A 26459-nucleotide genomic window follows, 5' to 3' on the forward strand; every position below is an offset into this window, starting at 1 on the left:
GGACGTGGGTGGTCTTAGCTGCTTGCCTTGGCTGGGAAACCCACTGGGGTGTGGGTGGGGGCTGGGGAAGCCCTGAAAGCTGAAGGCTAAGCACAGTGTGTTTGGAGGATGAGCAGAGAGAGGGCTGCAGGGCTGAGCTATAGATACGTGCATTTGTTCATTCAGACCTGTGTGATTTCTTCCAGGGCAGCAGCAGCAGCTTTCCTGCAGCTGAGCAGGTCAGGACCAAGCGCTGAGCATTGGTGGGCAGGCCACGGGGATGCCCAGGACACGCCAAGGCCAAGCTGTGGGGCTGGGAGGAGCCTTGGTGCTGTTCTCACTGTGTGTGCTGGTCGGGGAGTGCCCTCGTCTGGGAACGTGTGGCAAGTGTCTGCACTGGGGAGATGCTGCGGGCACCCTGCTGCAGCCGAGCTGACAGGGCCATGTGTCACCCAGCTCTGACACCCCTTCTCCACAGAATGAACTCCCCTGTGTGGGATGTGGGAGCCTGACAGCTCACCCCTGCTTTTTCCAGTGCTGGGCTCAGACAGGGTCTGTGAGGTAAGGCCAGTCCTTGTGCTCCTCATCCTTCTGGTGCACATCAGAGGGTTTCTGGTCTGTGGACAAGGAATGGACTAAGTGGCTCAGTGTGCTGCCTTCCCACTGCCCTTGCACTGCTCAGGGCACACTGCTTTGTAGCTCATGCTGCTGGTGCCACACAGCACAGGCAGAACCAGCCCCTCAGCTGGGTGCACACGTGAGTCTGAAGGGGGTTTCCACACCTACTCCCCATGGAGACCCTTGCTGGGCTGTGCCTTCTGCCCATGGCCTGGCAGCAGGACTGATGAGCCTGCCTCCAGGATGAAACCCATGCCATGAAACCCAGCACCCAGGGGGTGGGAGCAACTGGACAGGCTGGACATGCATTTTGGTCAGGAGAAGGGCTCCAGCTGAGCACTGTGCCATGTTGGGATGCACAAACGTTTCACCTCATCTGTCTTCCAGTCAGAGCTGTGCCTGGCAGACAGGGGTTTGCAGACACAAGTAATGATCCCTCGTTAATGCACCTTCAGCCACTTGATGACAAATGAGAGCCTGCACCTGGGCACTGTCCTCTCCCTCTCCTGTGGTCAGCAGGGTTGGGATCAGCCTCCTGGCTAAAAAACAGATGCTTGGGCTCCCAAGCTTTCCATCCAATCTTCCTCAAGAAGGGCTCTACCATGTCCCACCCCACTAGGACACAAGAGACTGAGAAACGTGCATCTCCCCCCAAGACTTCAGAGGCACTTTCCTCGTGACACCCCTGAGGCAGGAACTGCCCAGCCCAGCTGAGCCCCAGCATTGGTGGGGATAGGAATGGGCAAAAATCGAAGCTTTGTGTCTCCTTCCTGCCATAAACACTCAAGGTTGATTTACAGGTCCTGAGAGCTTAGAGTGGTTTTGTTTCTGTCAAGCTCTTCCTCCCTGGTCCCAGGAAGCACAGCACACACTGCATGAGCCAGGGTGGGAGCTCCTGTCACAGCTAAGACAGCCTGGCTGAGGTCACCAAAGGTACCAGTTTCAGTTGAGTTTTTCTGAATTGAGCCTTCCAGGCAAAGGGATTTAATTAGGAGCCATTGCAGCTGGCTGCTATTGTGCTAATTTGAAAGTGATGTTTGTGAATGAGATGGAGACTCAAGTGGGAACTGGAGAAACCCAGACTGGGGCAGGTCCCTGCTGACACAGCAAGCAGCTGGGGTCTGTACCTGCAGCAGAGCACAGTGCTCACAAACAGTGCTCTCAGAAGAGAACAATGTGCATCACCTCTATATTATTCTCTCAGGAAAGCTGTTTTTCACCATCCTGCCTCGTGGATGTTGGTCTGGGATGCTGGTTGTAAGGTGCCCATCGCTGGGTACCTTCTTTTTCCAGAAAGGGAAAAAAGGCCATTTAAGACAGAATGAAAAGCCACTGAAGTCAGCTCTGACTCTGAGCTGCACAACACTCGTGTTGCTGGGAAACCCAGACTGAGTCCCTTTGTGTCTGCAGTGACCCACGGGCCTGGGTGTCCCCATCTGAGCAGGGCTGGGATGATGTGGCTCACCTGGAGCTCACAGACTCATCCTCTAGAAGGGGGAATTGTGCTGCTGGCTTCTGGGATAAGGAGAAGGGGCTGCTCTGAACACCAGCAAAGTCAAATGGTGTTCCAGCAAGGAAGCTCCAGCTGGTGCCACCTGCAGAGGATGAGCCTGGTCACTTGCCTGGTCCCATCATTAGGGAGCAAGGCACCCACTGAGAATCAGCTCAGGATGCTCAGGGTGCTGAAGGCTCTGCCACTGGCCTCGTGTTGCCACAAGATGTGAAAGGAGCAGAGTAAACCTTGGCAGGGAAGACCATGCAAAAAGGAAGCATGGAGCCACATGTTTTGTCCAAGTGTTGTCCTCATGTTCTGTTCTGATCCTCCTCCAGATCCCCCCAGAGGTATGGCTAACCTACCCAGCCTTCCTTCCTCAGCAGAGCACAGCCACGGTAAACAGCACAGCTCCCAAAAACCCGGCCAAGCATCCATCAAGCACCTTCATTCAGGAGTGACAGAGATGGAACTGAGGGAAGAACAGGGCAAATCATCTCCTGTCATCAGGATGGATGGGCAGCCCAGCAGCACAGCCAGCCTTCCTGATGGGAGCACATTGATCTTGGAGAGCTGGAGGACATAAAAGGGAGCTGCCTCACACTCACCCACAGGCTCCCAGGAAATCAGTCAAGGCTTGGAGCAGAGGAGATGCCTTCCCAGAGGATGGCTGGTACCCTGGCACTGCTGCTGGGGGCTTGCTGCATCAGCTCTTATCCTGTACATCCTGCAAGCAACAGTGCCCAAGGTAAGGATGATGGGCTTGAGTGTTTGTGCCTGGAAGCCAGGATGGGGTTTGTCCCTCTGCATCCCTTTCTGCATGGCACTGGGTGCTGGCTCAAACCATGGAGCTCGTATCTGATGTTCCACAGGGGCTTGGCTGATGCAGATAGGCACATTCCTCCTGGGGCAGAAAGACCTTCTGGCCTGGGGAGGGCTTTCCCTAGTGTTGTCAGGAGCAGTTTAACCCCAGCTGGGTTAAATCCATTCCCAGTGCACCCAGACTGGACAAGAGGAGACCATCCTGTAGGCAAGGGACTGCTTTGCCTGTTGTGACCTGCAGACAGCAAGGTTTGGCTGATGTGCCCAGGTAACTCTGGGATGACAGGTGACACTGCCCTGGGAATCAGCCAGCCCAGGGTGGACAAACAGAGCATCCCTTTGGATGCTCTGAGAGTCTCTGTGGTGACGAGGGGATTGCAGCTCACCGTGTGGTGTGAGCTGTGTGTGCTGGGCAGCCTGGGGTGGGCTGTGATGGGCTCATGGCACAGGGCTGGTACCAGCCTCCCCTGTGGTCCTGGTCCATGCACTGACCAACAGTGTAAGCACCAGTTTAGACACTCTGGGCTTCCTGATGCTACAGAAAGAAACCCTTGGGAAGAGCTTGAGCCCCTGAGGGAGAGCACGACTCCATCTCTGTGAGCGGCTCCTGCAGCCCCGTGGCAAGGTGCCTGCTGTGTCTGGGAAGGAGCAGGCATGGGGCCTCCTCCTGTCACTTGCCTGACTCAGGGGGACTTCCAGAGCTTCAGCAGCTTGGCCACGTGTCTGAGGCAAAGGAGGCCCAAAGCCAAGCACCTGGGACCACTCAGCTCCCGGAGCTCGGTGGGAGCGTCCTGGGGGCTGCACACAGGAGGAGGGATGGGGAGAAGGGGGATGCTGGAAAGCCCCTGCCACACCAGTTGGTTTCCTGCTAAACACAGTCACACAGCAACAGGGACTTGTTGCCTTAGTCATTGCCATGTGCCTAGCTTTTGGTTTTGTGGTGACTTCAGAGTGCCCTTTTCCCCTGAGCAGCCAGGGACAGGCTCACCCAGGGTCCTGCTGGCTCTTCCCTGCCGTGTTACCCTGGAGAAGGGAGGTCTGGGCTCAACCCCTGGCAGCCCCAGCACTGCAGCAGCCTGGCTGAGTGAGGTCAGGAAGGTGTGCTCTGGAGCTGCCCTCAGAAAGGTCTCCTGTGGCAGGGGGAGCTGGGGTGGGCAATGGGGACCATCATCTGCCTGTGGCAGCTTTCACCAGATGTCATTCACCTCTGTTCTCAGCCCTGTCTCCTGTGGAATCCTCACAGGTGAGGTGACAAAGTCCAGGTTACATAAGTGGATGAGGAGGTGGGTTGAAAACCACCCTGTGGTCTGTGGCACAGCCTAGCTGGAGCCCAGTCACACATGGTGCATCCTGAGGGCTCATCCTGAGGGTCGTTCTGCTTCACACCTTCATTAATGACCTGGATCCCCAGCGAATCTGCAGCTGGGAGAAGCAGCTGATAACTCCAGAGGGTCATGCTGCCATCCTGAGGGACCTGGACAGGCTGGAGAGAAGGAAAGGGCTGGTGTGGGGGAACTCAGGCAGAGGGAGGTAGGCACGAGGATGCTCTTGAAGAGGTGAAGGGTTGCATCTAGGATAGAGGAGTGATGCAGGTTGAATGCCCCCAGGGGAGCATGGAGAGAAGTAGGTGCTGGTGCTGTGTCCCCTCTCCTTCTGACATATCTTCCCCTCATGCTGGACCCATGATCCCTCAATGCTCATGTCATTCCTTCTTTTCCTTTAGGAAACAAAAGCACTCTCCAGGAGGGTGTCCCCGAGCGCCTGGTGAGTCGGGGCGCCTCTGGGCTGTGGGAGGGCAGCCCTGGGAGCTGCTGCTGGGCAGGAGACTCCCATGAGGTCCCAGCAAATTGCTGGCCACTAAGTCAGGAGTCCTGCTTGGGTGCCAATGCTGCTTCCCTCCCTGTTCTGGCAGTGAGGGGAGGGGCTTTGGGGAGCTGTTGCTGCCCAGTGGGCACCAGGCGTGTGATGGGGCTGCTGTGCCACAGCAGGTGGAAGATCTTGATGCCATACTCTGGAAGATGGTGGCAGTGGGTGATCTCCAGAGCCAGGGATTTACTGAGACAGACCAAGCCCCTCAGCAACCCAGCAAGAGAGGTGAGTGCCCAACTCCCCTCCTGGGGCACAGCTCACCCCTGACTGCAAAGACCAAGGCTGTGACAAACGGGCTGATCTTGGGGTGGAGGATGCTCATGACTTGGGGTGGAGAGTGCCTGTGGTCTGGGTAGAGGATACCCGTGGTAGAGGGTGCTGAATTAGGGCATTCAGCTCTCAGGCTGTTCTCCTAGGATTGGATTTCAAAGCCAAAGGTAAGTGTGGGGAGAAGAGATGGGCTTTAAACGTTTGGGTTGCAGCTGAGCACTGCTGCAGCTCCTCACGTGGGTATCTTTTCCTTTTCCTCCCAGCTTGCTTCTGGAAATACTGTGTCACCAAATGATGGGTACAGAGGGGTTCTGCCTGCTCCCTGCCACCCCTGTGCCTCCAGCTGGTGCCGCCTGCAGAGCTTTGAAAGGTGGGGACAAAAGGGTCTGCAGCAGAGGAAGGGTGTTGTGTGGTAGGGAGAAGGTCCCATGAGGATCCAGGGTGTGGAATAGTGTTTCTTCCAATACCAGCAGACCTCCAGGACCCATGGCAAGGCAGAGCTGCCACTGTGGCCTGCCAGGAGCTGAATAAACCTCTTGCACCAGAGCAGCAGGCTGTGGTTACTCCATCCCCTCTCAGCACAGGGCAGACAGCACACCAGCCAGGCCTATCAAAATAGAGTTTATTGCTGTTCTTAGTTAAAAAAAAACCCAAACAAACCAAAACCCATGACTAACAAAACCAGTCCCAAACCCAGTGCTATCAGAGGCAGGCTTGCAAGGACACATGTTTGAGTGCAAAGGGGGGAGTGGCAGTGGGGGCTGGAGGGGGCTCTGCCAGGGCTGTGACCCCACAGAACCCCCACGCTCACTGTACAGTATTTCTGTGCCTGTGAGGCTGCCTGGGGAGGGCTGCCCAAGCTCCCAGGCACTGGCAGGAGCCCTGGGGAGCTGGAGGTATGGGATAGGGGAGGCTGTCACGGCTGTGCAGGGCAGCTTTGACTCCTTTTGCAGCAGCGACACTGGATGGGAAGGCACAAGGTTGAGCCAGAGAGCACCAAACCTGCCCAAATATCTCCTACAGACACAGCACTTTGCACAGCAGCTTCTGCCTGCTCTCTTAGGCTGTCCAGTGATGGCATGTGGAAACCAGATGGATGCCCTACCCATGCCTCTGTCTCCCAGGAGAGCACCTGAAGCATTGGTGAGGACAGGGAGAGGGTGCTGGAGCTGGAGCTGCACGTGGCTGCCTCTCCTGCAGTGTCCTGCAAGGCAGGGAGGGGGTTCTCAGCTCACAGGAGCCAAGTGGGACCTTGCAGCCAGCAGCATGTAGCCCTGGGTGCTGGCACACACAGGAGGGATGCCCTCATCCTCAGCCCTCTCCATCTTCAGCCCCTTGTGAGTGCAGCCAGCCCTCCTTCCCTCCCACAGCTGGTCTTGGCACTTCTGCCCCAGGCATTATCCCCAGCATCTTCCTGCCCCCATGTCCTAAGGGGCAGTTACATGCACATTACAGCTCTCCAGCAGTGAGAACAACTTGACACTGCAACAAACTACCAGGGCCAGAACCTTTCAGTGTCTTCAGATGGAGCCTGGGTGCCTTGGTGGCAGTGATGGCTGGCCCAAAGGCAGGAGGCATCTACGATGGCTGGCCCAAAGGCAGGCTGCAGGGTGCTGTGCAGGTGAATTCCAACAACTGCAGCCCAGGTGACGTGCTGGGACCCTGGGAAGCCTCTTCCTGAGCACAGTGGGTGTGTGGGAGGGCACAGGGCTGGCAGGGCAGGGCAGGGCAGCTCTAGCAGCCATGGGGAAGCAGGGCCAGCCTGGCATCTGTGGGGAATCTGGGCTCTGACAACAAAGGCAGCCAGAGCTGGGCTCTCCTGAGGCAGCCAGAGCTGGGCTCTCCAAAGGCAGCCAGAGCTGGGCTCTCCAAAGGCAGCCAGAGCTGGGCTCTCCAAAGGCAGCCAGAGCTGGGCTGTGCCACCAAAGGCAGCCAGAGCTGGGCTCTCCAAAGGCAGACAGTGCTGGGCTCTCATAGAGCAGCCAGAGCTGGGCTGTGCCACCAAAGGCAGCCAGAGCTGGGCTCTCCAAAGGCAGCCAGAGCTGGGCTCTCCAAAGGCAGCCAGAGCTGGGCTCTCCAAAGGCAGCCAGAGCTGGGCTGTGCCACCAAAGGCAGCCAGAGCTGGGCTCTCCAAAGGCAGACAGTGCTGGGCTCTCATAGAGCAGCCAGAGCTGGGCTGTGCCACCAAAGGCAGCCAGAGCTGGGCTGCACCACCAAAGGCAGCCAGAGATGGGCTTTCCTAAGGCAGCCAGAGCTGGGCTCTCCTGAGGCAGACAGAGCTGGGCTGTGCCACCAAACGCAGCCAGAGCTAGGCTGGGCTCTCCTGAGACAACAAGAGCTGGGCTCTCCTGAGACAACAAGAGCTGGGCTCTCCTGAGGCAGCCAGAGCTGGGCTGTGCCACCAAAGGCAGCCAGAGCTGGGCTCTCCTGGGGCAGCCAGAGCTGGGCTCTCCTGGGGAAGCCAGAGCTGGGCTCTCCTGGGGCAGCCAGAGCTGGGCTCTCCTGGGGAAGCCAGAGCTGGGCTCTCCTGAGGCAGCCAGAGCTGGGCTCTCATAGGGCAGCCAGAGCTGGGCTCTCCTGGGGAAGCCAGAGCTGGGCTCTCCTGAGGCAGCCAGAGCTGGGCTCTCATAGGGCAGCCAGAGCTGGGCTCTCCTGGGGAAGCCAGAGCTGGGCTCTCCTGAGGCAGCCAGAGCTGGGCTCTCATAGGGCAGCCAGAGCTGGGCTCTCCTGGGGAAGCCAGAGCTGGGCTCTCCTGAGGCAGCCAGAGCTGGGCTGTCCCGATGTGTGCGGCCACAGCCCCGGAGCTGAGCTGTGTGCAGGGCACAGGGCTGCAGCCGCCCCGGGGCCGGGCAGGGGCCGCTCCATGCCATGCTGGGCGCTGAGGAGGTGCTGGCAGGGGACGGGGTGGCGGGGGCTGGGAAGCAAAAGGCACTATTGCTGAAAGCCGGGGGGCGGCGACACCACGACCCCACCCCAGCCCCTCGCTAAGGCAGGGTCTGGTTGTGCCAGGCCAGCTCAGCCAGGGCAGTGCCCTTAGGTCATCTTCCTGGCCACGCTGGCGTAGGTGTGCTCGATCTCCTCGTCGGCGGGACACGTGTGGCTGAACTCGTCGCAGGCGTAGGCGTTGCTGAGGTACCGCCACACGCCCGTCATGTCCACGGGGATCTCGAAGTCACGGTACTTCTTGGCTGCAATCTGGAGAGGAGGGGGAGGAGGAGATGTCATCCAGCTGGGGAAGATTCAGTCTCTGGCTTAGGGGAGGGAGTGTGCAAATCTGGGACCCCCAGCTCCGTTTATATCATGGACTCACAGAAAGGGGGGGGTTGGAAGAGACCTCTAGAGATCAGCCAGCACAACCCCCTGCCAAAGCAGCTCCCACCTAGATCAGGTCACACAGGAACGTGTCCAGGAGGGTTTGAAGAGCTCCAGAGCAGGAGGCTCCACACCCTCCCTGGGCAGCCTGGGCCAGGGCTCCCTCACTCAAACACTCCAATAGTTTCTCCTCATGTTTCAATGGAACTGTTTGTGTTGCAGCTTCATCCCATCACCCCTTGTCCTGTCACTGGATACAAGAGAAAGAAAGTGCTGCCCCAAGCTCCTGACACCCACCAGTGAGAGATTTGGAGCTATGAATGAGCTGCCCCCTCAGTCTCCTCTTCTCCAGCCTGAACAGCCCCAGGGCCCGCAGCCTTTCCTCACAAGGAAGATGCTCCAGTCCCCTGAGCATCTGGGTGGCCCTGCACTGGCCTCTCTGCAGCAGTTCCCTGTCCCTCTGCAGCTGGGGAGCCCACAACTGGGCACAGGACTCCAGCTGAGGCCTCAGCACATGTGGCAGAGCAGAGGGGGAGCAGAAGCTCCCTGGCCCTGCTGCCCACACTCTGCTGGATGCCCCCAGGCTGCCATTGGCTTCTTTCCCACGAGGCCACGTTGCTGCTCATGGGCAGTTTCTTATCAGCCAGCACTCCCAGGTCTGTCTCCTGGAGCTGCTCTCCAGCAGGTCACCCCCAGCCTGGCCTGGTGCAGGGGGTTGTTCCTCCCCAGCTGCAGGACTCTGCCCTTGCCCTTACCTCTGCAGGCTCCTCTCTGCCTATCTCATCACCCCACCCAGCCAGCCCCTCTTGAAATGTGTACCCCCACTTTGGCCCTGGGAGCTGGTGCCCTTACCTTGATGATGTGCAGTTTGGGCAGGAGGTTGCAATCAGCCAGCGTCAGGTGGTCTCCATCCAGGAATTTCCTCTTGGAGACAGTGATGTCCTCCACGCTGTCCTGGTCAATCTCCTCGGGGAGAGGAGTGTTCAGGTAGACATCCAGCCGGTGAAACTCCCTCAGCAGGGCCTTCTCGAAGTCTGAGTGAGCAAGGAAACAAGTACAGGAGCCTGCTGAGCCTGCTCCAGCCTTTTCACACAGCCACAAAGCCATCAGGGCCACCCTGGCCAGAGCCCCTGCTGCCAGGGGACCCTGGCAGCATCACCCCAGCCCCTGCCCGTGGGCCACGGGACTCCACTCCTCACCAGCTCCCCACACTTGCCAAGGAGGCTTTGGTGGGGAAGGCAGCAGGAGCCCTAAACCGAGTGGCAGGGTTTGCCCAAGGGTCTCTTCCCCTCCCCAGGGTGGCACAGGCCGCCCTGCAGCCCCCTGCCCTCTCTCCGTACTGATGTTCGCTTCCTTGCGCGGGTTCTTGATGTACGCCGAGAACTTGGCAAAGATGTCGCTGCCCACGTCGAAGGACTCCTTGTACTTGGGGCTCAGGTGTGGATACCTGTAAAGAGAGTCTGGTGTCAGTGCAGGCAGGGATGGAGGCAGAGATTCGGCTTGCGTGGTCCCCAAGCTGCCCCCGTCTCCCTGGCCGCGGTGCCCTGAGCTGCAGAGGGAGGATGCAGCGGGGAGGGAGGGATGCTGTAATTCCCGCAGCTGCCTCTCGGGGAGCTTGCACGGTCCTGGCTGCCGGCCAGAGGAAAAAACACCGGGCAGAAGCTCCGCGCTTTGTGGCCGCTGGTGGCAGCAGAGCCCCTGGGCAGAGCTGTGCCCACCCACAGCCCTGGGGAGGAGTGTTGGAGGAGGAGGGTGACGGATGCATCGGGGCAGGGGGTGGGCAGGGGGTGGGCTGCGGGAGCTCAGGGGGTCCCGCTTCCCCCTGCAGCCCCCTGGGACGGCTGCGCTGCCGCAGCCCAGGGAGCCCCTTCGGTTTTGCTGAGCTGAGCACTGAGTATGGGTGGGCAAGGCTGGGTGGGGGGATCTCGCGTTGCCCCTCTGCCTCAACACCAACTGCCACAGCCAGCTGCAAAGCCACCAGCTCCCGGGGGCTCTGCAGAGCCCTCCCTCTTGCCCCAGCTCTGCCTGCACCAAGGGACTGCTGCATTTCCTCCCATTGTTTCCCATCCTGGCCAACCCCTCGCAGCCCGACCTGTTCCCTCCCCGGGGGCTGCAGCCCCCTCCCCGGCTCAGACCCCGCAGAGCAGGGCTCAGGGTGCTGGGGGGAGGAGCCAGCCCCCTGCCCGGGCTGCTCGCAGGTCCCTCCTGGCCCCCTGCCTCGGTGTCCCGAGCTGCTGAGCAGTGCAGCACATGGCCCACCAGCCCCCAACACCGGGAAGCAGCAGCTTGCACTGACGTGGGTGGACCCAGGGTCTGCTCCAGGAACTCCTCGATCTTAATGAAGTCTGTTTTCAGCTCCTTGTTGAACAGCAAGAAGGGTGGGTTGGTGCCTGGCGCTAAATCTTTCAACTCTTCAGGTTTCCTGGAGGGGAGGAAATGAGCAGTGTCAGAGGGAGCACAGGGGGAGCAGGCAGGGCTGGGCTGGGCGTGTGGGATGGGGTGCAGGACCAGGAGCATCCCCAGGACCAGGAGCATCCTCACTTGCATGTTCTGCTGGGTTTGGGGGGCTGAGAAGCCTCAGCACCTCAGCCTGCCCTGTGATGCCTCAGGCTCGTTCCTGCATCCAGCAGGACAGGACCCCTGGGGCTGTGTACACGTTGGCACAGGGCTGAGGCTCCGTGCTGGCCCACTCCTGCACCCCATGGCAGGAGGGACGGTGTGTCTGCAGGGACTGTGGCCTCTGTCCTTCCTTGGGGTGGGTAGGGAGAAGGAAAGCCTTGATGGGGCAGCTCAGCCAGGGGTGCCTCAGCCCACTGGTGGCACGGGGTTGGGCTGTGGGGCTGTCTCACCTGGTCATGTCCACTGTGGTGACATTGAACTTGACCCCTTTGAGCCACAGCACCATGAAGAGACGTTGGCAGAAGGGGCAGTTCCCAATGTTTTCTCCATCCAGACCAGCCTGCCAGGAAAGCAGAGAAACGAGGAGTTAACCCCTCAGCTGGGCTCCCCCAGCCCCAGTGGGATGCCTGGACATGGAGAGGCACCAGTGCTGCAGGAACTCCCCAGCACCAGGGGCTTGAGTGCAGGATCCCCTCCCTGAGCCGTGGCCCTGCAGCTGCTGGGAAGCATCAGTGAGCAGCCCCAGGATGCCTGGAGTCAGATCCTGCCTAGAAGTGTGAGGCAGAGGCAGGAGGAAGAGGAGAAGGAGGCAGGGGAAGGAGCTGGAGGGTGAGTGCTGACGGATGGGGAGGAAGGGAGAGTCCCCTTGGCCGGGAGGTGAGGCTGCAGAGGGCGGCGAGAAGGGAAACGTGTCCTTGTTTGCCAGGAAGAGAGAGGCTTGTTTTTGTGTGCTGCCTCCAGTTCTGTGTGTGTGTAACAAACTCAAGCAGGACTTTCCCTGGGCTGATGGTGGCCAAGAAAGCACTCCAGAAGCCTCCTCAGCCTCGGGGCAGAGGTGGATTGTGCTGGCATCCCACCCATGTCAGCTGCTAAAGCTTCAATCATATGCAGATGGTCCCTTTTCAAGCCCTCAGAATGGACACAGACAGGGTGCCCCAGAGCTCAGGGGGCTGCTCAGTGACTGGGATGGGGTCAAACAGCTGTGGGGATACAGGAAAGGGAGGAGCTTGGACAGCCTGCCTCTCACCCAGATGATGCCCATTCCAGCAAGGGAAGGCTGCAGCAGGTGAAGCCCATCCCTCTGCTATGGAGCAGGAGGAACAGGGAGGGGCATGAAAAGTGGCCCAGATGCTGCTCAGAGAGGGAAGTTGTGCTGAATGAGAAATGAAATGGCTCACAGGAAGCTTGGCTTCTTTAAGAGAGATAAGTGGTTCCTGAGCTGCACGTGAGCCGTGGTCCTGGGGCACGTGTGGCAGCTCTGCCACTGCAGGCAGCAGCCTGACTCACCCTGGCTCCTTCACAGGGATGCTGCTCTCACAGGGCTGCTTGTACTGGGGGGTCAGCCCCACCCTGGGGCTTTGGCTGGTGCCAGCTGGGGAGAAGAAGTCCAGAGACTAAGCAGAAGGGTGAGGAGATTGGTGCAAAAGACAAGTAGTGGCAATAACATCCAGGGTGGGCAGCTGGAGGTGGCTCCAGCTCTTCCACCTCACTGGCTCCAAAGGCAGGATGGGCTGAGGATGCTCCCTGAGCAGAAGATGCAGAGACCTGTGCTTGGCTGAGCTCTGGAGTGCTCAGCTTCTACAGCAGAGACACCTCAGCCTCAAAGTGTCCCCAAGGGAGGCTGATCAAACCAAAAGCCTGGTACCCTGAGGGGTCAGCTGCGGGGAATGAGCTGCATTTCCACCATGCCAACGCCACTTAGTCCTTCCAGAGGAACAAAAAAGACTTGTAACCAGTATTTCCTATGCTCAGAGATCATGAAATTATGCTTCCCAAGGAAGGAAATGGGAACTGATGTGTAATTTCTCTGGGATATGCCCAGAAACGTGCTCCTCCTGTCACTCCAGCCTCAGAGTGGCTTGGGCTGGATTTCCCCTTGTCTTTCGAAAAGAGTTGGGGAATTTTGGACCAGGGTGAAAGTAAACTCAGGATGGCCTCTGCAGGGGAAAAAGAACCAAGACAGGCCCATCCTGGGATGCTCAGAGCCAAACCTTTATCCGGAGGAAGTGGAGGGCAGCTCCAGCAGTGCTGGGGAACTGGCCAGGGCTGGGAGCGCTGGGATCCGGCCCCGCTGGCAGCCGCAAAGCCATGGGGAGAGCCCCCCAGGATCCAGGGGAGCTCAGGGGATAAAGGGGTTTGTGGGGGACACAGTCACCTACCCTCCCCCCAGCAAAAGCCAAGCAGCATGGTGAGGAAGCCATTCACTTCCTTCTCCAGAGAGAGCCTCTTCCCCCGCTCTCCCCGAGCTGCAGTGGGGGCTGCAGAGCCCCGCAGCCTCCCTCAGACTTGCCTCACTCTTTTCCCCTCCAGGTGATGGATAACCCCAGCCTGGGCTGTCACAGCATCTCCAGGGAGGAGCAGGTTTCTAGCCCCAGCTCTCTGAGGCCTCACCAGGCTGCACAAGGCACTAAAACCTCAGAGTTACTTGGCAGTTGCTGTGGTTTTCCCCCTCGGTAAAGCAGCACGAAATGCAACGGGAGGAGGGAGCAGCTCCTCGTGCTTGGGGCACTGCTGAGTGCTCAACACCCACCAGGACCTGCCTGTGGTTCTTACAAGCCAGCCTGAAAGCCAGGAGGCCAGCAGCCTTCCGTGGGGGCTGAGGGCAGAGGCTCCTCCCAGGCAGGGAGAGCCCCCCAGCCAGTGGGACGATGCTCTGAGCAGGACCAGGGCTGGGTCAGAAACTGCCAGCTCTCTGGGGACCACGTGCCTCACCCCAAAGGTGATGCAGGAGCTGCCTCACACCCCCTCACTTGTCCTTGCCAAGTTGATGTAAGTGTTTGCCAAAGTGGAAGCCAAGCAGGGGTGGCCAGAACATGCCCAGAGGTGCCTGCAGGAGCACCACCTCCCCCTGTGATTTACACCCATCACAGGTGACACCAACAGCCGTGTTTCGGGGCAGACCCTGGCCCAGGAGAGGTGGGAGGTGCCAGGGGGAGCCTGTCTGCATCTGGTTGCTGCTGTGACACCAGTAAAACTGGGTCCTGAATGGTAGGAGAAGGAGGCACAGCATCAGTTTGATAACAGATGAGCCAGAGGGGTGGGGTTTTTGTGCTAAATTAAGGCCTAGGGGAAGTCCTGACAATGCTGCTGCTTTGTTTTCTGTTTCACTTCCCTCTGAAAATCCCCTCCAACGTGCTGCCACCATTGCAGTCACTTCATGTCCCACTTTCCTCTTCTTCCCAGCAGTGACAGGGGAAAAGTGATGCTCAGAAGTGAATTCAACACCTGGATTCCTTTCACCGAGACAATACCCTTGTCTGGGTTCATGGCAGCTGAGCTGGGTGCCTGGTGCCACTGCCATGGTCAGTTTAGGCAGTGAGATGGGTGAGATCCCTCCCAGTGAGGCTCAGATAATCCTTTCCAACACACATTTGCAGCTCTGACCTGAGCAAGGCACAGCGCAGTGCCAGCACTGCCAGCTGCCTGTGCCAGCCAAGCCAACGCCTCTGGCCAGGCACTGAGCTCCTTTCAGGCACTGAGCTGCACAGGGACGAGAGTGAAGCCCAAGGGGCTGAGCAGATCTGGGGAAAACTCCCTCAAAACCTCAGTGAGGTGGCAGCGAGGGCATCGCTGCCCCTGGCCCCTGGCAGCGTGTCCCGGGGCCCCGCTGCCCTCGCTGCTGGCACAAGGAGCTACAGCTGCCACCTTCAGCTCCCCCTCTGCACCCTGCCTGGCTGCTGCTTGGAACTTGAGACTTTAAATGTTCAGGGAGAGTGTTCAGAGAATTGCATAAGAGAGGAAAACCCCCAAATTTCTAGTGAATAACCCCTCTGGGCTGCTGTGCAAAGCCACCCCCATCCCCCCCAGCGTGGGCACCCCAGCCGGCTCCCCGAGCCATCCCCCGCTCTGTTTCGCAACCCTGTCTGGCAGGAGAAGCTCAAGTGGCTGCTCTCAGCCCTTCTGCCGGCTGTTCCCAGGCTGGGGCTTGTCTTATCTGGGTTTCGAGAGGCGCGTGTGCCCACTCCTGCAGCCCGGCTGCCAGCTCTGCCGAGGGACACGGCCACGGCGGGGCCGGGGCGGCCCCGGGATGCTGGTGACATCCCAGCAGCTCCTGTGCTGCTGGGTTCCTGTCCCTGCCTCTGGGCACCCGCTGAGGACGAGTGATCCCTGCTCAGCTCCAGCCTCCCAAAACGCAAAGACACGCACGGATTTCCACTGCCTACAGCCAGCCGGAGCCCGGTGAGGATGAGCAACCGCCCCCCCGCCTTAGACCCACCTTCACGAAGAGCTCGATCTCAGGCTCCTTGGTGGTGCCGTGCTGACCATCCATCCTGGCAGTGTGGGGAAGGGCTGCTGCCTGCCCACCGCCGTGCCGAGCTGGGCTGTCCTTTGCAGAGCTCCGGCTTTCGCGGGGCTGGCGGCTCAGACAGCCCGTGGAGGGCTGGGGCTTGCCCTTTCCTTCCTTTAGAAGCGGGGAGGAGCGCCGGGGCGTGCGCTGGGACCTGCCTGCGGGGCAGGGGAAGCTGCGGAGCCTCCCAGCTGTGACTCAGCACACGGGTCTATCGGGGCGCGCTCACGGGGCTCCTGGCAGTTCTATCGCAGGCGGCCAGGCGCACACGGCTGTCTCCCAGCCCTGGGCAGGCGGCTCCCGCAGCTGGGAGCAAGGGGATTGCACGGGGGAATGTGTCCTGCCTGCGCTGCTCCGCTCCGGACTCACCCCTGCGCCGTCCTCTCAGCCCTGCATCCTCACAGAGGTGTCCCGGGGCTCCGCTGGGGCTGAGCCGGGCAGCCTGGACGCTCGCCACGGGCTCTGTGCAGCGAGCCAAGCGCTGCCAGGGCACAGGTCTGGGGCAGGAGGACAGCACAAGGGCCAAGGAGGGGAGGAGAAGAGGTTGGCTTGTGTCAGGGTGCAGGGGGGAACCCCAGAGCCCCGCTGGCAGCAGCCCAGCTGGGGCAGTGGTGGGACGGGATGGCTCCGGGGCTGACCCCTGACGGGGCCCCGTTCCTGGAATTTGGGCTGTTTCACAGGAAGGATGACTGGCTTGCTTTCTTCCCCAGGATGGGAGGGAAACATTCACCCATCAGATCATCCTGGCTGCTGTCCCAGAGGAGACGGCTTCCCAGCACCCATGGGCTTAACTCCTGTCTTGAGCAAGTCCCTCCTCACATCTCAGCTGCACAAAACGGGGGTCCCGACTGCCTGACTCAGCCCCCTCCCTACTGAGGTGACCCCAGGCTTTCCTAAAAACAATCAAACCCTGCTAAGAAGACATCCATTCCGAGGCAATTAGGCTGGGAAATGCTTTTGGGGGCTCCTGGAAGAGTCTTGCCATGAGAGATGTTTGTCCTGTCCCACAACCCAGGGTGGTCCTTACGCTGCAGCTGCACGGGAGGGGCTGGGGGGACATTTCTCTTTCTGCCCCATCAAAGCTTTTGGAGAACTTGAAGCTCCACCCAACGGGACAGGAAACTCTGCCTGATGTTCTCATGAGCGAGAGGGATCAATTCATGGCATTGGGATTGCTACTGGGGCCACAGCTGCACCCCCAGCTTGGCACCCACCTCGCTCCCCCCGGCCAGCTCCTGCTGCGGACCCCGGGTGCTGTGTGCCAGCCCCTGTTGCCCGCCCTGCCCCCCGCTGGCTGCCCCTGCCCGAGCGATGCTGAGCCCTGGGGAGCTGCACAGGCTCCTGGCACTGCCTGCTGCCGCTTTCTCTGCTGACCTCAGCCTGGGCAGAGCGAGCAGTTCCTGCCCACTGCGTTTCCCTCGGAGCTGCCAGCAGACGCAGCCCGCAGGGATTTAACTCCTGTGGGTCCCTGGGGGCATGGGGAGCGAACAATACCCTCCCTCGAGGTGTCAGAGAGCCACTTTATCCATCCCTGCCGAGGCTGCTGGGGCAGAAGGGCAGCAGCAGAGAGATCCCTGCCCATGGTGTTCGATGAGGGGAGGGCGTTTGTGTTCTCTGCCTCGGGAGGCAGCGCCGGCTTCCCTTCCCTTCCCTTCCCTTCCCTTCCCTTCCCTTCCCTTCCCTTCCCTTCCCTTCCCTTCCCTTCCCTTCCCTTCCCTTCCCTTCCCTTCCCTTCCCTTCCCTTCCCTTCCCTTCCCTTCCCTTCCCTTCCCTTCCCTTCCCTTCCCTTCCCTTCCCTTCCCTTCCCTTCCCTTCCTCCTCAAGCGCTGAATGGCCGGACATGGGGAGAGATGGAGATGACGGCCCGCACGTACCCGGAGTCCCGCCTGGCCGTGCCCGTGAGGAGGCAGGGGGCACGGCAGGCACCTCGCCGAGCCCCGTCCCTCTGCTTGTGCGTGAACGGAGGCTGGAGGGAAGGGGCTGATGCTTTTTGCGCCGCTCGGCCGCCTTTGACAGCACGTCCCTCCCCGTGGGAGGGGTCCCTGTGCCCGCAGCGTCCGAGCCGGCTGCCCGCGCAGCCCCTGGCCCTGGGCAGCCCGGGGCGGGCACGCAGGCGGCCGCGCAGCCCCGGCGCTGTGGCGGGGCGGAGAAGCGGCTCGTCGTCCCCGGCCGCCACCGACGCAGCGGACACGACGGCAGCGGAGCCATGGCCCGGCCGGCCGCAGCCCTGCTGCTGCTCCTCTGCCTGGCCGCGGGGCTGGACGCCAACCCGCAGCTCTCGGGTGAGTCGGGGCACAGGCAGGGTGAGGAGCGGTGCCGGGGGGCTGCACCAGCGCCAGGGGAGGGCTGCTGGGACAGGGACGGGGACAGGCGAGGCACAGCGCAGTGCAGGACAGAAGGACTTTGCCAAAAGAGCTGGGGCGTTTCGCCCCCGAGGCGGGGCTGGGATCTGAAAACACCTTGTGCACGTCCCGCAGCCCAGCTGGGAGGGAGGGAGGGAGGGTGGGTGGGTTCCCCCCTGCTCTGCCTTTGACAGTCTGGAGGCAGAAATTAAACAGAAAACCCCAAATCTTAAGGTAATCCCCGAGCTTTCCTGAGGCCCCTCTGGCCACGATGCTCATGGTGGCACTGCCAGGCAGTGTGTGGGGCTGAAGACTGCTGGAGCACCCAGGGATCATGGAATCAGTGAATGGTGGGGGTTGGAAGGACCTTTAGAGCTCATCCAGCCCAACCCCCTGCAGAAGCAGCTCCCACCTAGATCAGGTCACACAGGAACGTGTCCAGGAGGGTGAAGATCTCCAAGGAAGGAGCCTCCACACCCTCCCTGGGCAGCCTGGGCCAGGGCTCCCTCACCTCAGCACTGAAAGACTTTTATGTTTCAATGGAACTTCCAGCTTCATCTCATCACCCCTTGTCCTGTTGCCAGATACCAGATACCCTACAAGCCTTGGCTGCTCTGATAAGGTGAGGGAAGAGATGAAGCTCTACCCAGTCCCTGGCTGGAGCCTGTGGCTGAGCTCCCCACACAGAACCACCTGGCAGCACTCACTGCCACACAGCACAGCAGAGGCCAGATCCTCTCCCTGCTGTCAGGGCCATGAGCCTTTCAGAGACAGAATTTGGGGATCCTTTGTACTCCAGCATTTGGGACAGTCAAGACAGGGGCAGGCAGCCTGTGGCTACTGTTAACACTGAGGTGTCTTCTAGAAGCAGCCACACACACCTTCTGCTGTGCTGTGCTGGGCCCAGGAGCTGGGCACGGTGCTGCCAGTCTGGCAGGGCTGAGCTTCAGAGGATGTGAGTTCATCTGGGCAGAGCCAACAACACAACCACAATGGCAGTGACTGAGTCAGACCTGCCTGCAGCTTCCTTGACATGGTTTCACCCCCCAGAACACCCACGTTCCCCACTGCTCACTGCACCCAGACAGTGTGACAGGGAAACCTCTGCTGCTCTGGCTTGGTTTTGAAAATAGAACGTGGCAGTGCTGGCAGCCAGCAGAGCAGCAGAGCAAGGTGCCTGCTGCAAGGCAGCCTGGAGGTGGGGAAACCTGTTCCCACCCCTAGTTCTTCCCTGTGTCCCCCATCACACCCTGGATTCAGCTCAGCTCAATGTGCCCTGGACCAGCCTGGCAGCAGAGGGTTTGGGCATCCTCACAGCAAGCCGTGTTGGGAGAGGGCAGGAAGATTTGGAGTTGGTGCCAGGCAGAAGTCAGGCAGCTCTGAAACCTGCACAAGAGCCTGGCTGCTGCCACGGGCATGGAGCTGCTGCAGGGGAGGCTCTGCTCTGCCCTCGTGAGACCACATCTGGAATAGTGTGTCCAGGTCCCTCAGGTGCAGAAGGACAGGGAGCTGGGAGAGAGTTCAGCACAGGGCCACAGAGGTGATGGAGTGGAGCATCTGCCTTGTGCTGAAAGGCTGAGGGAGCTGGGGCTCTGCAGCTTGGAGAAGAGGAGCCTGAGGGGTGAGCTCAGGAATGGTTACAGATGCATCAAGGGTGGGTGTGAGGAGGCTGGAGCCAGGCTGTGCTCAGGGATGGCCAGTGACAGGACAAGGGGCAACAAGCTGGAACTGAAGAGGTTCCAGAGCAACACAAGGACAAAGTTGTTCCCTGTTGAGGTGAGGGAGCACTGGCAGGGGCTGCCCCCATGGGCTGTGGAGGCTCCTTCTCTGGAGACATTCCAACCCAGCTGGAGGAGTTCCTGTGTGCCCTGCTCTAGGTGGTGCTGCCCTGGCAGGGGGGTTGCACTGGATGAGCTTTCCAGGCCCCTTCCAGCCCTTGAGACTCTGTGATTTTGTGAAGGAGGCAGGGGCTGACAGCCCAGGCTGAGTCCTGTGGCCCTCAGCCCACAGCATCCTGTGATATGGGGCATCGAGAGGAGAGGGGTGGGACGGGGCTGCTCCTACCCCTCTCTTTGTGGACACTGCACCACAAAGGGCTGGTCCAGCTTTGTGTCCTCCAAGGAGCATCTTTGCATCTCACTGGAGTTTTGACCAGCCTAAAACAGCTCATCTGCTCCCATCCCCCCTCCTCTGCCTCTCCTTTCCCCTCCAGCGAGCAGGGGCCTGCTTGTGCAGGGCTGTGGCCCTCCCCTTCACTCATCCCAGGCTTCCCAGGAGAAGTGCCAGCAGCTGCCCATGTCCAAGGGGAAGATGGCATCCCAGGGAGCGATGCTGGCTGCAGACACCAAAGGGTTAGTGGCAGCAGAGAGGTGAAAGGGGGCCTTTGTGCAGCAGAGCCTGGCACTGAGTTGCAGAGGGAGAAGCACAGAGCTTGGGAGCTGATGCTCCTGCCTCCTTGCCTTGGTTTGGGACAGTGTGACGTGCTGCCAGCTGGATGACAGGCTGCATGTCCCACCATGGACCCCATCACTGGTCTCTCCAGGGATCCCACAGCTGGGGACTGGGGCCACTCAGCAGCCCAGGGTCCTGCCTGGCAGTTACTGGGTTGCCCTGTCCCCACCTCCCAGCCTCAAAAGAATTCTTCTCCTTTGCTTTTGTTTTAGTCAAAGGCCTGATGCAAATTGCTCTGCCCAGGGCTCTACAAATCATTTTCTTGGTCAGCTTTTCCCACTTGCTCAGCCTCCTCCAGCAACTGGTGCCTGCTCAGAGAACCCTGACAGCTTGCAGAGCTTTTATTACAACAGCTTCCTCGCTCACCCAGCCCAGCTGATACCAGCCAGAGCTGATGGCTGCGTGTTAAACTCTCTTAAAGGCTGGGCAGAACAGCCCCACCTTACTGTCTCTTGTAGGGAAAACATAGTAAGTGGTTTGGGACACCAACTAACCAGGATTAAAAGAGAGAAACACTCTGCACTGTGAATTCCCACTGAAGGGACAGTTAGAAAGGCCACAGGCTGTGAATGGTGATACCCTGGGCTTCTCCAGCACAGAGACCCAGGGTCAGCTGGGCTCAGATGACGACTTGGTGGCTCACACCCATCCATACTGACCCAGGCAACTGTGGGGGCTCACTGCAGCTGCTGGACCCTTCTCTCCATCGTGTGAGAGAAAGTGTCTGAGTCCTGTCACTGAGTCCAGTGATAATCTGTGTGATCAGCTCTGGCTCATCCTTGCTCTTTCCTCCCTATGTCTCCAAAACAAGCCTGATTTTCTCTAAACCCTTGACTGCTCCTCGTGGGGGTGCATGCAGAAGAGTGTGGGCAGCAGGGCCAGGGAGCTTCTGCTCCCCCTCTGCTCTGCCACATCTGCTGAGGCCTCAGCTGGAGTCCTGTGCCCAGTTGTGGGCTCCCCAGCTGCAGAGGGACAGGGAACTGCTGCAGAGAGGCCAGTGCAGGGCCACCCAGATGCTCAGGGGACTGGAGCATCTTCCTTCTGAGGAAAGGCTGCGGGCCCTGGGGCTGTTCAGGCTGGAGAAGAGGAGACTGAGGGGGCAGCTCATTCATAGCTCCAAATCTCTCACTGGTGGGTGTCAGGAGCTTGGGGCAGCACTTTTTCTCTGTTGTCTCCAGTGACAGGACAAGGGGTGATGGGATGAAGCTGGAACACAAACAGTTGCATTGAAACATAAGGAAAATCTCTGTCAGTGCTGAGGTGAGGGAGCCCTGGCCCAGGCTGCCCAGGGAGGGTGTGGAGGCTCCTTCCTTGGAGGTCTTGAAGACCTGCCTGGACACGTTCCTGTGTGACCTGATCTAGATTGGAGCTGCTTTGGCAGAGGGGTTGGACTGGCTGATCTCTAGAGTTCCCTTCCAACCCCCACCATGCTGTGATTCTATGATTTTATGAGATTCTTCTGTACATGAGGTTTTTTCCTGATCTGTCATCCTGCCTCAAGCTTTTGCTTCCCTTTGTTGACCAGCTCAGCTGCTCCACGCTGCTTCCCAGCCTCTTGGCTTCAGTGCTGGATACAGTGCTGGATTTGCTGCAAGCCCCCTTCTCTGCCACAGCCCCCATCTGGCCCTGTTTGCCTCCTAAGTGCCAGCATCCCCAGTGCCAGTGCTGCCAGGAGCCCAGGCACAGCCTCTGTGTCTCCTCCAGCCAATGCTGCCCGTGCCCTCCCCTTCCAGGCTACCTGCGCAAGGTGCTGAGGAACCACACGGCCCACAGCTGCGACGGGGAGCAGCTCCTCATTATCTGCCCTCACAAGACCACCATCAGCATCCTCGGTGCCTTCTACGGGCGCCGCGTGCCCAGCGCCCAGCTCTGCACCAGCCCCGGCGATGCGTCCCAGGAGAGCACCGACTGCACGTCTGGCACCGCGCACCTGGTGAGAGCCGGGGGCTCCCGGGGGGCTGCCGGCACACCTCCCCCCCTGCTGGCCACGGCTCACTGCTCGGGCTGGCCGCCTGCAAGCACGGCTGCTTTCATGCCCCAGGGAAGGCTGCTGCCCTATTCATCGGGATTCCCCCTCGGGGTCCTTCTCCCAGAGCGTTTTCGGGAGTAGGGATGGACAAGAGCTTGTGCCGTGGGTCCCAGGGAAGGGCAGCTTTGCCAGGGTGGGCACTGCTGCGTCCTGAGATGCGTTTTGGAGTTTTGCAGGGTGCAGCAGGCTCAGGGGAAGCGCTGGCAGCCGGGGCTGGGTCCTGGGACGGGGGTGCTGCAGCAGCTCGGGCAATGGGACACGAGCCCCCGGGGGCTGCTGCACTGCTCGGCCCTGCAGGTGCATCCCCTGCTCCTGGCTCAGAGCTTGGGAGATGAAGCACTCACCCGTGCTGGCAGCTCCAAAGAAGTGGGTTCATTAAGGAGGGTCTGTTGGTTGCAGCGGCCAGCACAGGGAGAGGGGAGGACGGCAGGGGCTGCCAGAAGGGAGGAGATCCACCGCTGATGCCTGGCTGGAGGATGCTCTCCCCGTGCTGCTCCAACAGCCCCGCAGCCTCTCCGTGCTGCGGCTGGGCTCGATTCCTCTTTGTGTCTGTGGGGTGAAAGCCCCGTGAGCACATCGACCCTCCGCCGGCCCCGCACCCCGAGGCATCCCCGGGAGCCTGCGGAACGCGGCAGAGAGGAGCCGGGAGAGCTGCCGGGCCCTCGGCAGCAGCGGCTGCGGGACGCCGAGCCCGGGCCGGGGCTGGCTCGCTGCTGCCGGCGTGGCCAGCGCCGAGCCCCCGGGGGCGAGTCGCGCCCCGCAGCTGCTGGCCCCGCGCGCGCACAGCACGGGAACGCGCCGGGACGCGGGAGCGCGCGTGGCGGTGGCGGCGCGGAGCCGTCCAGCCCCTGCACGGGGCGTTGCGGGCACGTCTGCGGGGTTTCCCTGAGCCCGGTGGTGGCTCCGAGGGAGAGGAGGCGAGAGCGGCCTCGGGGCTCCCCGGCCGCGCTCATCCGCGCCGCTCTGCCCTCCAGAAGCTGCTGTCCGAGTGCCAGGACCAGCAGTGGTGCCAGTTCTCGGTGCACAGCCAGGTCTTCGGGCCGGACCCGTGCCCTGGGACGCACAAGTACCTCATCGCTTCCTACAAGTGCCGGCCAGGTGAGGCGGGGAGGGATCTGGGCAAATGCCGTGGGGGCTCTTCCCCAGCCTCGGCCGCTCGGGAAGGATGGGAGAGGGGAGCCGAGCTGCTCCCTCAGCCCTCCTGCAGCCCTGCCCTTGGCAGCTCTCACCTGGGCGAAGGGTGCCGCAGGTGATGCGGGATGCCTTGGGACACTCTGCCGTGTCACTCCCCAGGGAACCATCGGGTCAAGACTGTGTGTGAAAACGACAAGCTGAGGTTGCAGTGCCGGCCAAAATCCATCCTGGCCATATACTCTGCAAATTACGGGCGGTTCCTGCGGGGCAAACCGGAGTGTGACGCCCCGAACGCTGGGGGACCCCACATAGGTAACACCAGGATGGTTTGAGCCAGAAACGGGGCCAGAAGCCGTGCAGAGATGGCACAAGTATGCCATCAGGCATGCCATGGGGCTGTACCTGTGCCCCTTTAGCCCCAGCTGGCTGGTGCCCCGCAGGCAGCCCGAGGCAAACCTGCCCCGTGCCTGTGTCTTTGCAGAGTGCCTGGCTCCAGACGCCCTGCGCAGGGTCTCCAAGAAGTGCCACCGCAAGGGGAACTGCACCGTGGCTGCTGACAGAGCCACCTTCGGGGACCCCTGTCTCCCTGGCACCAAGAAGCAGCTGCGAGTCTCCTACACGTGTGGTGAGAGCTGCCCGCAGGGCTGGGGGCGCAGGGACCACGCCGTGCCCACCCTGTGCCGCGCAGGCAGGGGAGAGGCGCTCCCCGGGGAGGCTGCTGGGTGGTGCTCAGTGTGTGCTCTCCTTGCAGTGCCCAAGCAGCTGCTGGAGGAGGTGGGCCCTGACACCTCAGACCCCTTCCTGCTGTCAGACTACATGCACGGTAACGTGGGGGGGGGAGGCCACGCCAAAAGCGGTTGCAGCATCGTGTCGGTGCCCAGGTGAACCCCTGGCTGGGGCTGTGGTAGCCACCGCTGCCACGAGCCCTGCAGCCCCATCCCAGCCCCGCTGTCCCGTGGCTGGAGCCACACATCAGCCGGTGCCCGTGTCGGGGAGGAGGGGAGAGGCGGACGGGCAGCGGAGCATCCCTGCAGGCAGAGGAGCGCTTGTGCAGGAAGGAAGGAGCGTGGCACGGGGAAGGAGGCGGGCACTGGGGAACCCCCCACGTCTCAGCCCACGTCCCCTTGTTCACTGCAGGTGGCTGGTACAAAGGGCCCAGGTTCTCCAGGCTCCGGGAAGACCGGATGATTTTTACTAGCTCTCTGGCAGCTTTTGCCCACCTTTGGGGTATGTGCCCTCCCCAGCCCGCACGCAGCACCCGGGGCAGCAGGACAGGCTGGGGAGGGTGGCTCAGGTCCTGTGACGGCCTCTGCTCAGCCCAGGGCTTGGCTCGGAGGCAGCCACAGCGCAGACCCCTCTGGCAGGGTCAGCAGGCACATGAGAGGGGAGGACACCAAGCACCCACTCTGGGTTTGCGGGAGGGCAGGTAGGGCAGGAGCCTGGAGGTGGAACAAGCCCCGGGGCCCTGCAGGGCTGCTGTGGTCCTGCCCAAACACCTTCCTTCTCCAATAGCCTGCTGGCTCTCCTTCCTTCCTGCCCTGTCTGCAGGGATACAGACAGAGAGCACCTCTCTCTGAGCAAAATATTTCCCCTTGCCAGGGAAAAGCTCTCATTAAATCCCTGGTGAGATGATTCCTCCCACCCTGCACTGCCTACCCTGCATGCCAGTGGGGGTTTCCTATGGGGAAAGGGACGTTTTGGGACAATGGTGGGTGTTGATGAGGCCGAGTGATGCTCCTGCAATCCCTGGGACAGGATCTGTCCTGCCTCTGCAGCCTGGGTGCCAAGGGCACCCCTCCCATGTGCCAGGCAGAGGAGGTTACCAGGCACTGGTGCCCAGCAGGCTGCAGAGGTGGGTTGTACCCTGCTGTCTCTCTTTGCTCTCCATCCCCAGGTGTCCCTGAGAAAGTCGGCCTCTACTTTCTTTGCGGGGTCTCGGGAGGCCTCCTGCTCCTGCTGTGCATCATCAGCCCCAAAATGACCTTCCTCCAAGAGGTGGGGGAGGCTCTCAAAGACCCAGAGCTGGGCAGCAGCTCCGAGCTGAGCAGAACCAAGCTGCAGGACGAGCAGGATGAGGATCTCCCCGACGACAGCTCCTCGGACTCATCCTTCCGCCGCCTCACCCGCACGTACCGAGCCACCGACAGCATCTTCAGCCCCGAGCTGACGGCGGCCATGGAGGGAGCAGCGGAGCACCAGGGCCGTGGCGGGGACGAGATCTGGATGCCCAAGGAGTCGAGCCCCTATGCCATCCACAAAATCAAATCTGCCACCAAATAGAGCTGGAGAGCGGCGTGGGACAGAGGCACAGCGGGATGCAGCACAGCTGGGCTCCTGGGGCTGAGCAGCGACAGGGCCACGGCAGCCCCCGTGTGGCCATCAGCCTCCAGCCTGGGGCTCCCTGGGTGTGAGGAGGAGCTGTGGGATGGCTGGTGGGGCTGCTGGCTCCTTTGCCACGAGCACATGCTAACCCTAAGCTAACCCCCCCTTGCTGGCTCACTGCTTAACCCTGCTCAGCCCACCCTCAGCTCCTGCTTCTTCTCGGGTGCTGGCTCCTGCTCTTGGTGCTGCTCACACCTGCAGCGCCTGGAGACAAAGCAAGGGCCAGGATGGGGTGCAGGAGGAGCCCTGAGCACCATCAGGATGAGTACCATCAGGATCCCCAGGCCAGCTGCACCCCGGGGCTGGGGCAGACGGTGTCTGGGGGGGGGTTCGGGAGCTCTGTCACCCCGTGTTGCCCTTTGCTTTCCCTCACGCTTCCCTCGATGGCAGGAGAGCCCCTGAGGTTAACTTGTTGGGGCTTTCTTCCAGTTAATAAATGCTCATAATGTCCCTCCTTGAGCTCTGCCATTAGCAGTGAAAAGACAGGGAGCAGGAAGTGGCAAAGCTCAGCACTCCCTGTGCAGATCAGCTCTGTGCCTCCTGCAGGCTTTTCTGGGCCACGAGGGACCAACAAGTTGAGCCTGTTTTAGCATGGGAAAGGATAAGGGTTTAGCCTGGGGAAGCAAAAGAGGGAAAAGCAGGCCCTGTGGATCCTGTGAACGATTCCTCCCTGCCCTTGCTTCTTCTCTTGAGCCTGAGGCTCTCTGCCATGTAAGCACTCTTGGAGTGAATGTCCCCAAGTGACATGGGCTGTGGGAAGGGGCTGGATGGCAGCAGGGACACAGCCCTTCTCACCCCAGGGACACTCCAGGCACCCATGGCCACCACACAGCCAGGTCTGGTTTTCCATCT

The 26459-nt window shown here is 60.8% G+C and overlaps 2 protein-coding genes across 4 annotated transcripts; one reads left to right on the forward strand and one right to left on the reverse strand.

Annotated features, from left to right (window-relative positions):
* Positions 1-5655: 5655 nt before the first annotated feature.
* Positions 5656-15417, reverse strand: LOC104553796 (chloride intracellular channel protein 2-like). The gene is made up of 6 exons (XM_062006451.1): positions 15198-15417; positions 11212-11321; positions 10659-10784; positions 9703-9809; positions 9215-9396; positions 5656-8245 (listed from the first exon to the last, which is right to left on the reverse strand). Exons 1-6 carry the CDS (start codon positions 15249-15251, stop codon positions 8084-8086), a joined length of 741 nt encoding a protein of 246 aa, XP_061862435.1. The 5' UTR covers positions 15252-15417; the 3' UTR covers positions 5656-8083.
* Positions 15418-17353: 1936 nt separating this feature from the next.
* On the forward strand, positions 17354-26066 carry LOC104554464 (protein eva-1 homolog C). Of its 3 annotated transcripts, none has more exons than XM_062006448.1 (8): positions 17354-17551; positions 21796-21995; positions 23066-23189; positions 23385-23537; positions 23707-23850; positions 23977-24048; positions 24339-24452; positions 25120-26066. In XM_062006448.1, exons 1-8 carry the CDS (start codon positions 17476-17478, stop codon positions 25503-25505), a joined length of 1269 nt encoding a protein of 422 aa, XP_061862432.1. In that variant the 5' UTR covers positions 17354-17475; the 3' UTR covers positions 25506-26066. The 3 variants fall into 3 exon arrangements, with proteins under 3 accessions (XP_061862432.1, XP_061862433.1, XP_061862434.1); XM_062006449.1 differs by having other exon boundaries at positions 17357-17551; positions 24363-24452; XM_062006450.1 differs by lacking the exon at positions 24339-24452 and having other exon boundaries at positions 17358-17551.
* The last annotated feature ends 393 nt before the right edge of the window (positions 26067-26459 follow it).

The sequence above is a fragment of the Colius striatus genome, chromosome 13 (genome assembly GCF_028858725.1).
Source record: "Colius striatus isolate bColStr4 chromosome 13, bColStr4.1.hap1, whole genome shotgun sequence".
Taxonomy (NCBI): domain Eukaryota; kingdom Metazoa; phylum Chordata; class Aves; order Coliiformes; family Coliidae; genus Colius; species Colius striatus.

Bases quoted from the DNA above. Each gene is read 5' to 3' on its own strand.
- LOC104553796 (XM_062006451.1), bottom strand. From the start codon at position 15,251: ATGGATGGTCAGCACGGCACCACCAAGGAGCCTGAGATCGAGCTCTTC. The intron at 10,785-11,211 runs GTGAGACAGCCC...CCTCCCCTCCAG, and splicing joins ACCACAGTGGACATGACCAG to GAAACCTGAAGAGTTGAAAG. The intron at 9,810-10,658 runs GTCAGTGCAAGC...CTCTCTTTACAG, and splicing joins CAGACCCTGGGTCCACCCAC to GTATCCACACCTGAGCCCCA.
- LOC104554464 (XM_062006448.1), top strand. From the start codon at position 17,476: ATGGCCCGGCCGGCCGCAGCCCTGCTGCTGCTCCTCTGCCTGGCCGCG. The intron at 23,190-23,384 runs GTGAGGCGGGGA...GTCACTCCCCAG, and splicing joins TTCCTACAAGTGCCGGCCAG to GGAACCATCGGGTCAAGACT. The intron at 24,049-24,338 runs GTAACGTGGGGG...CCCACGTCTCAG, and splicing joins GCTGTCAGACTACATGCACG to CCCACGTCCCCTTGTTCACT.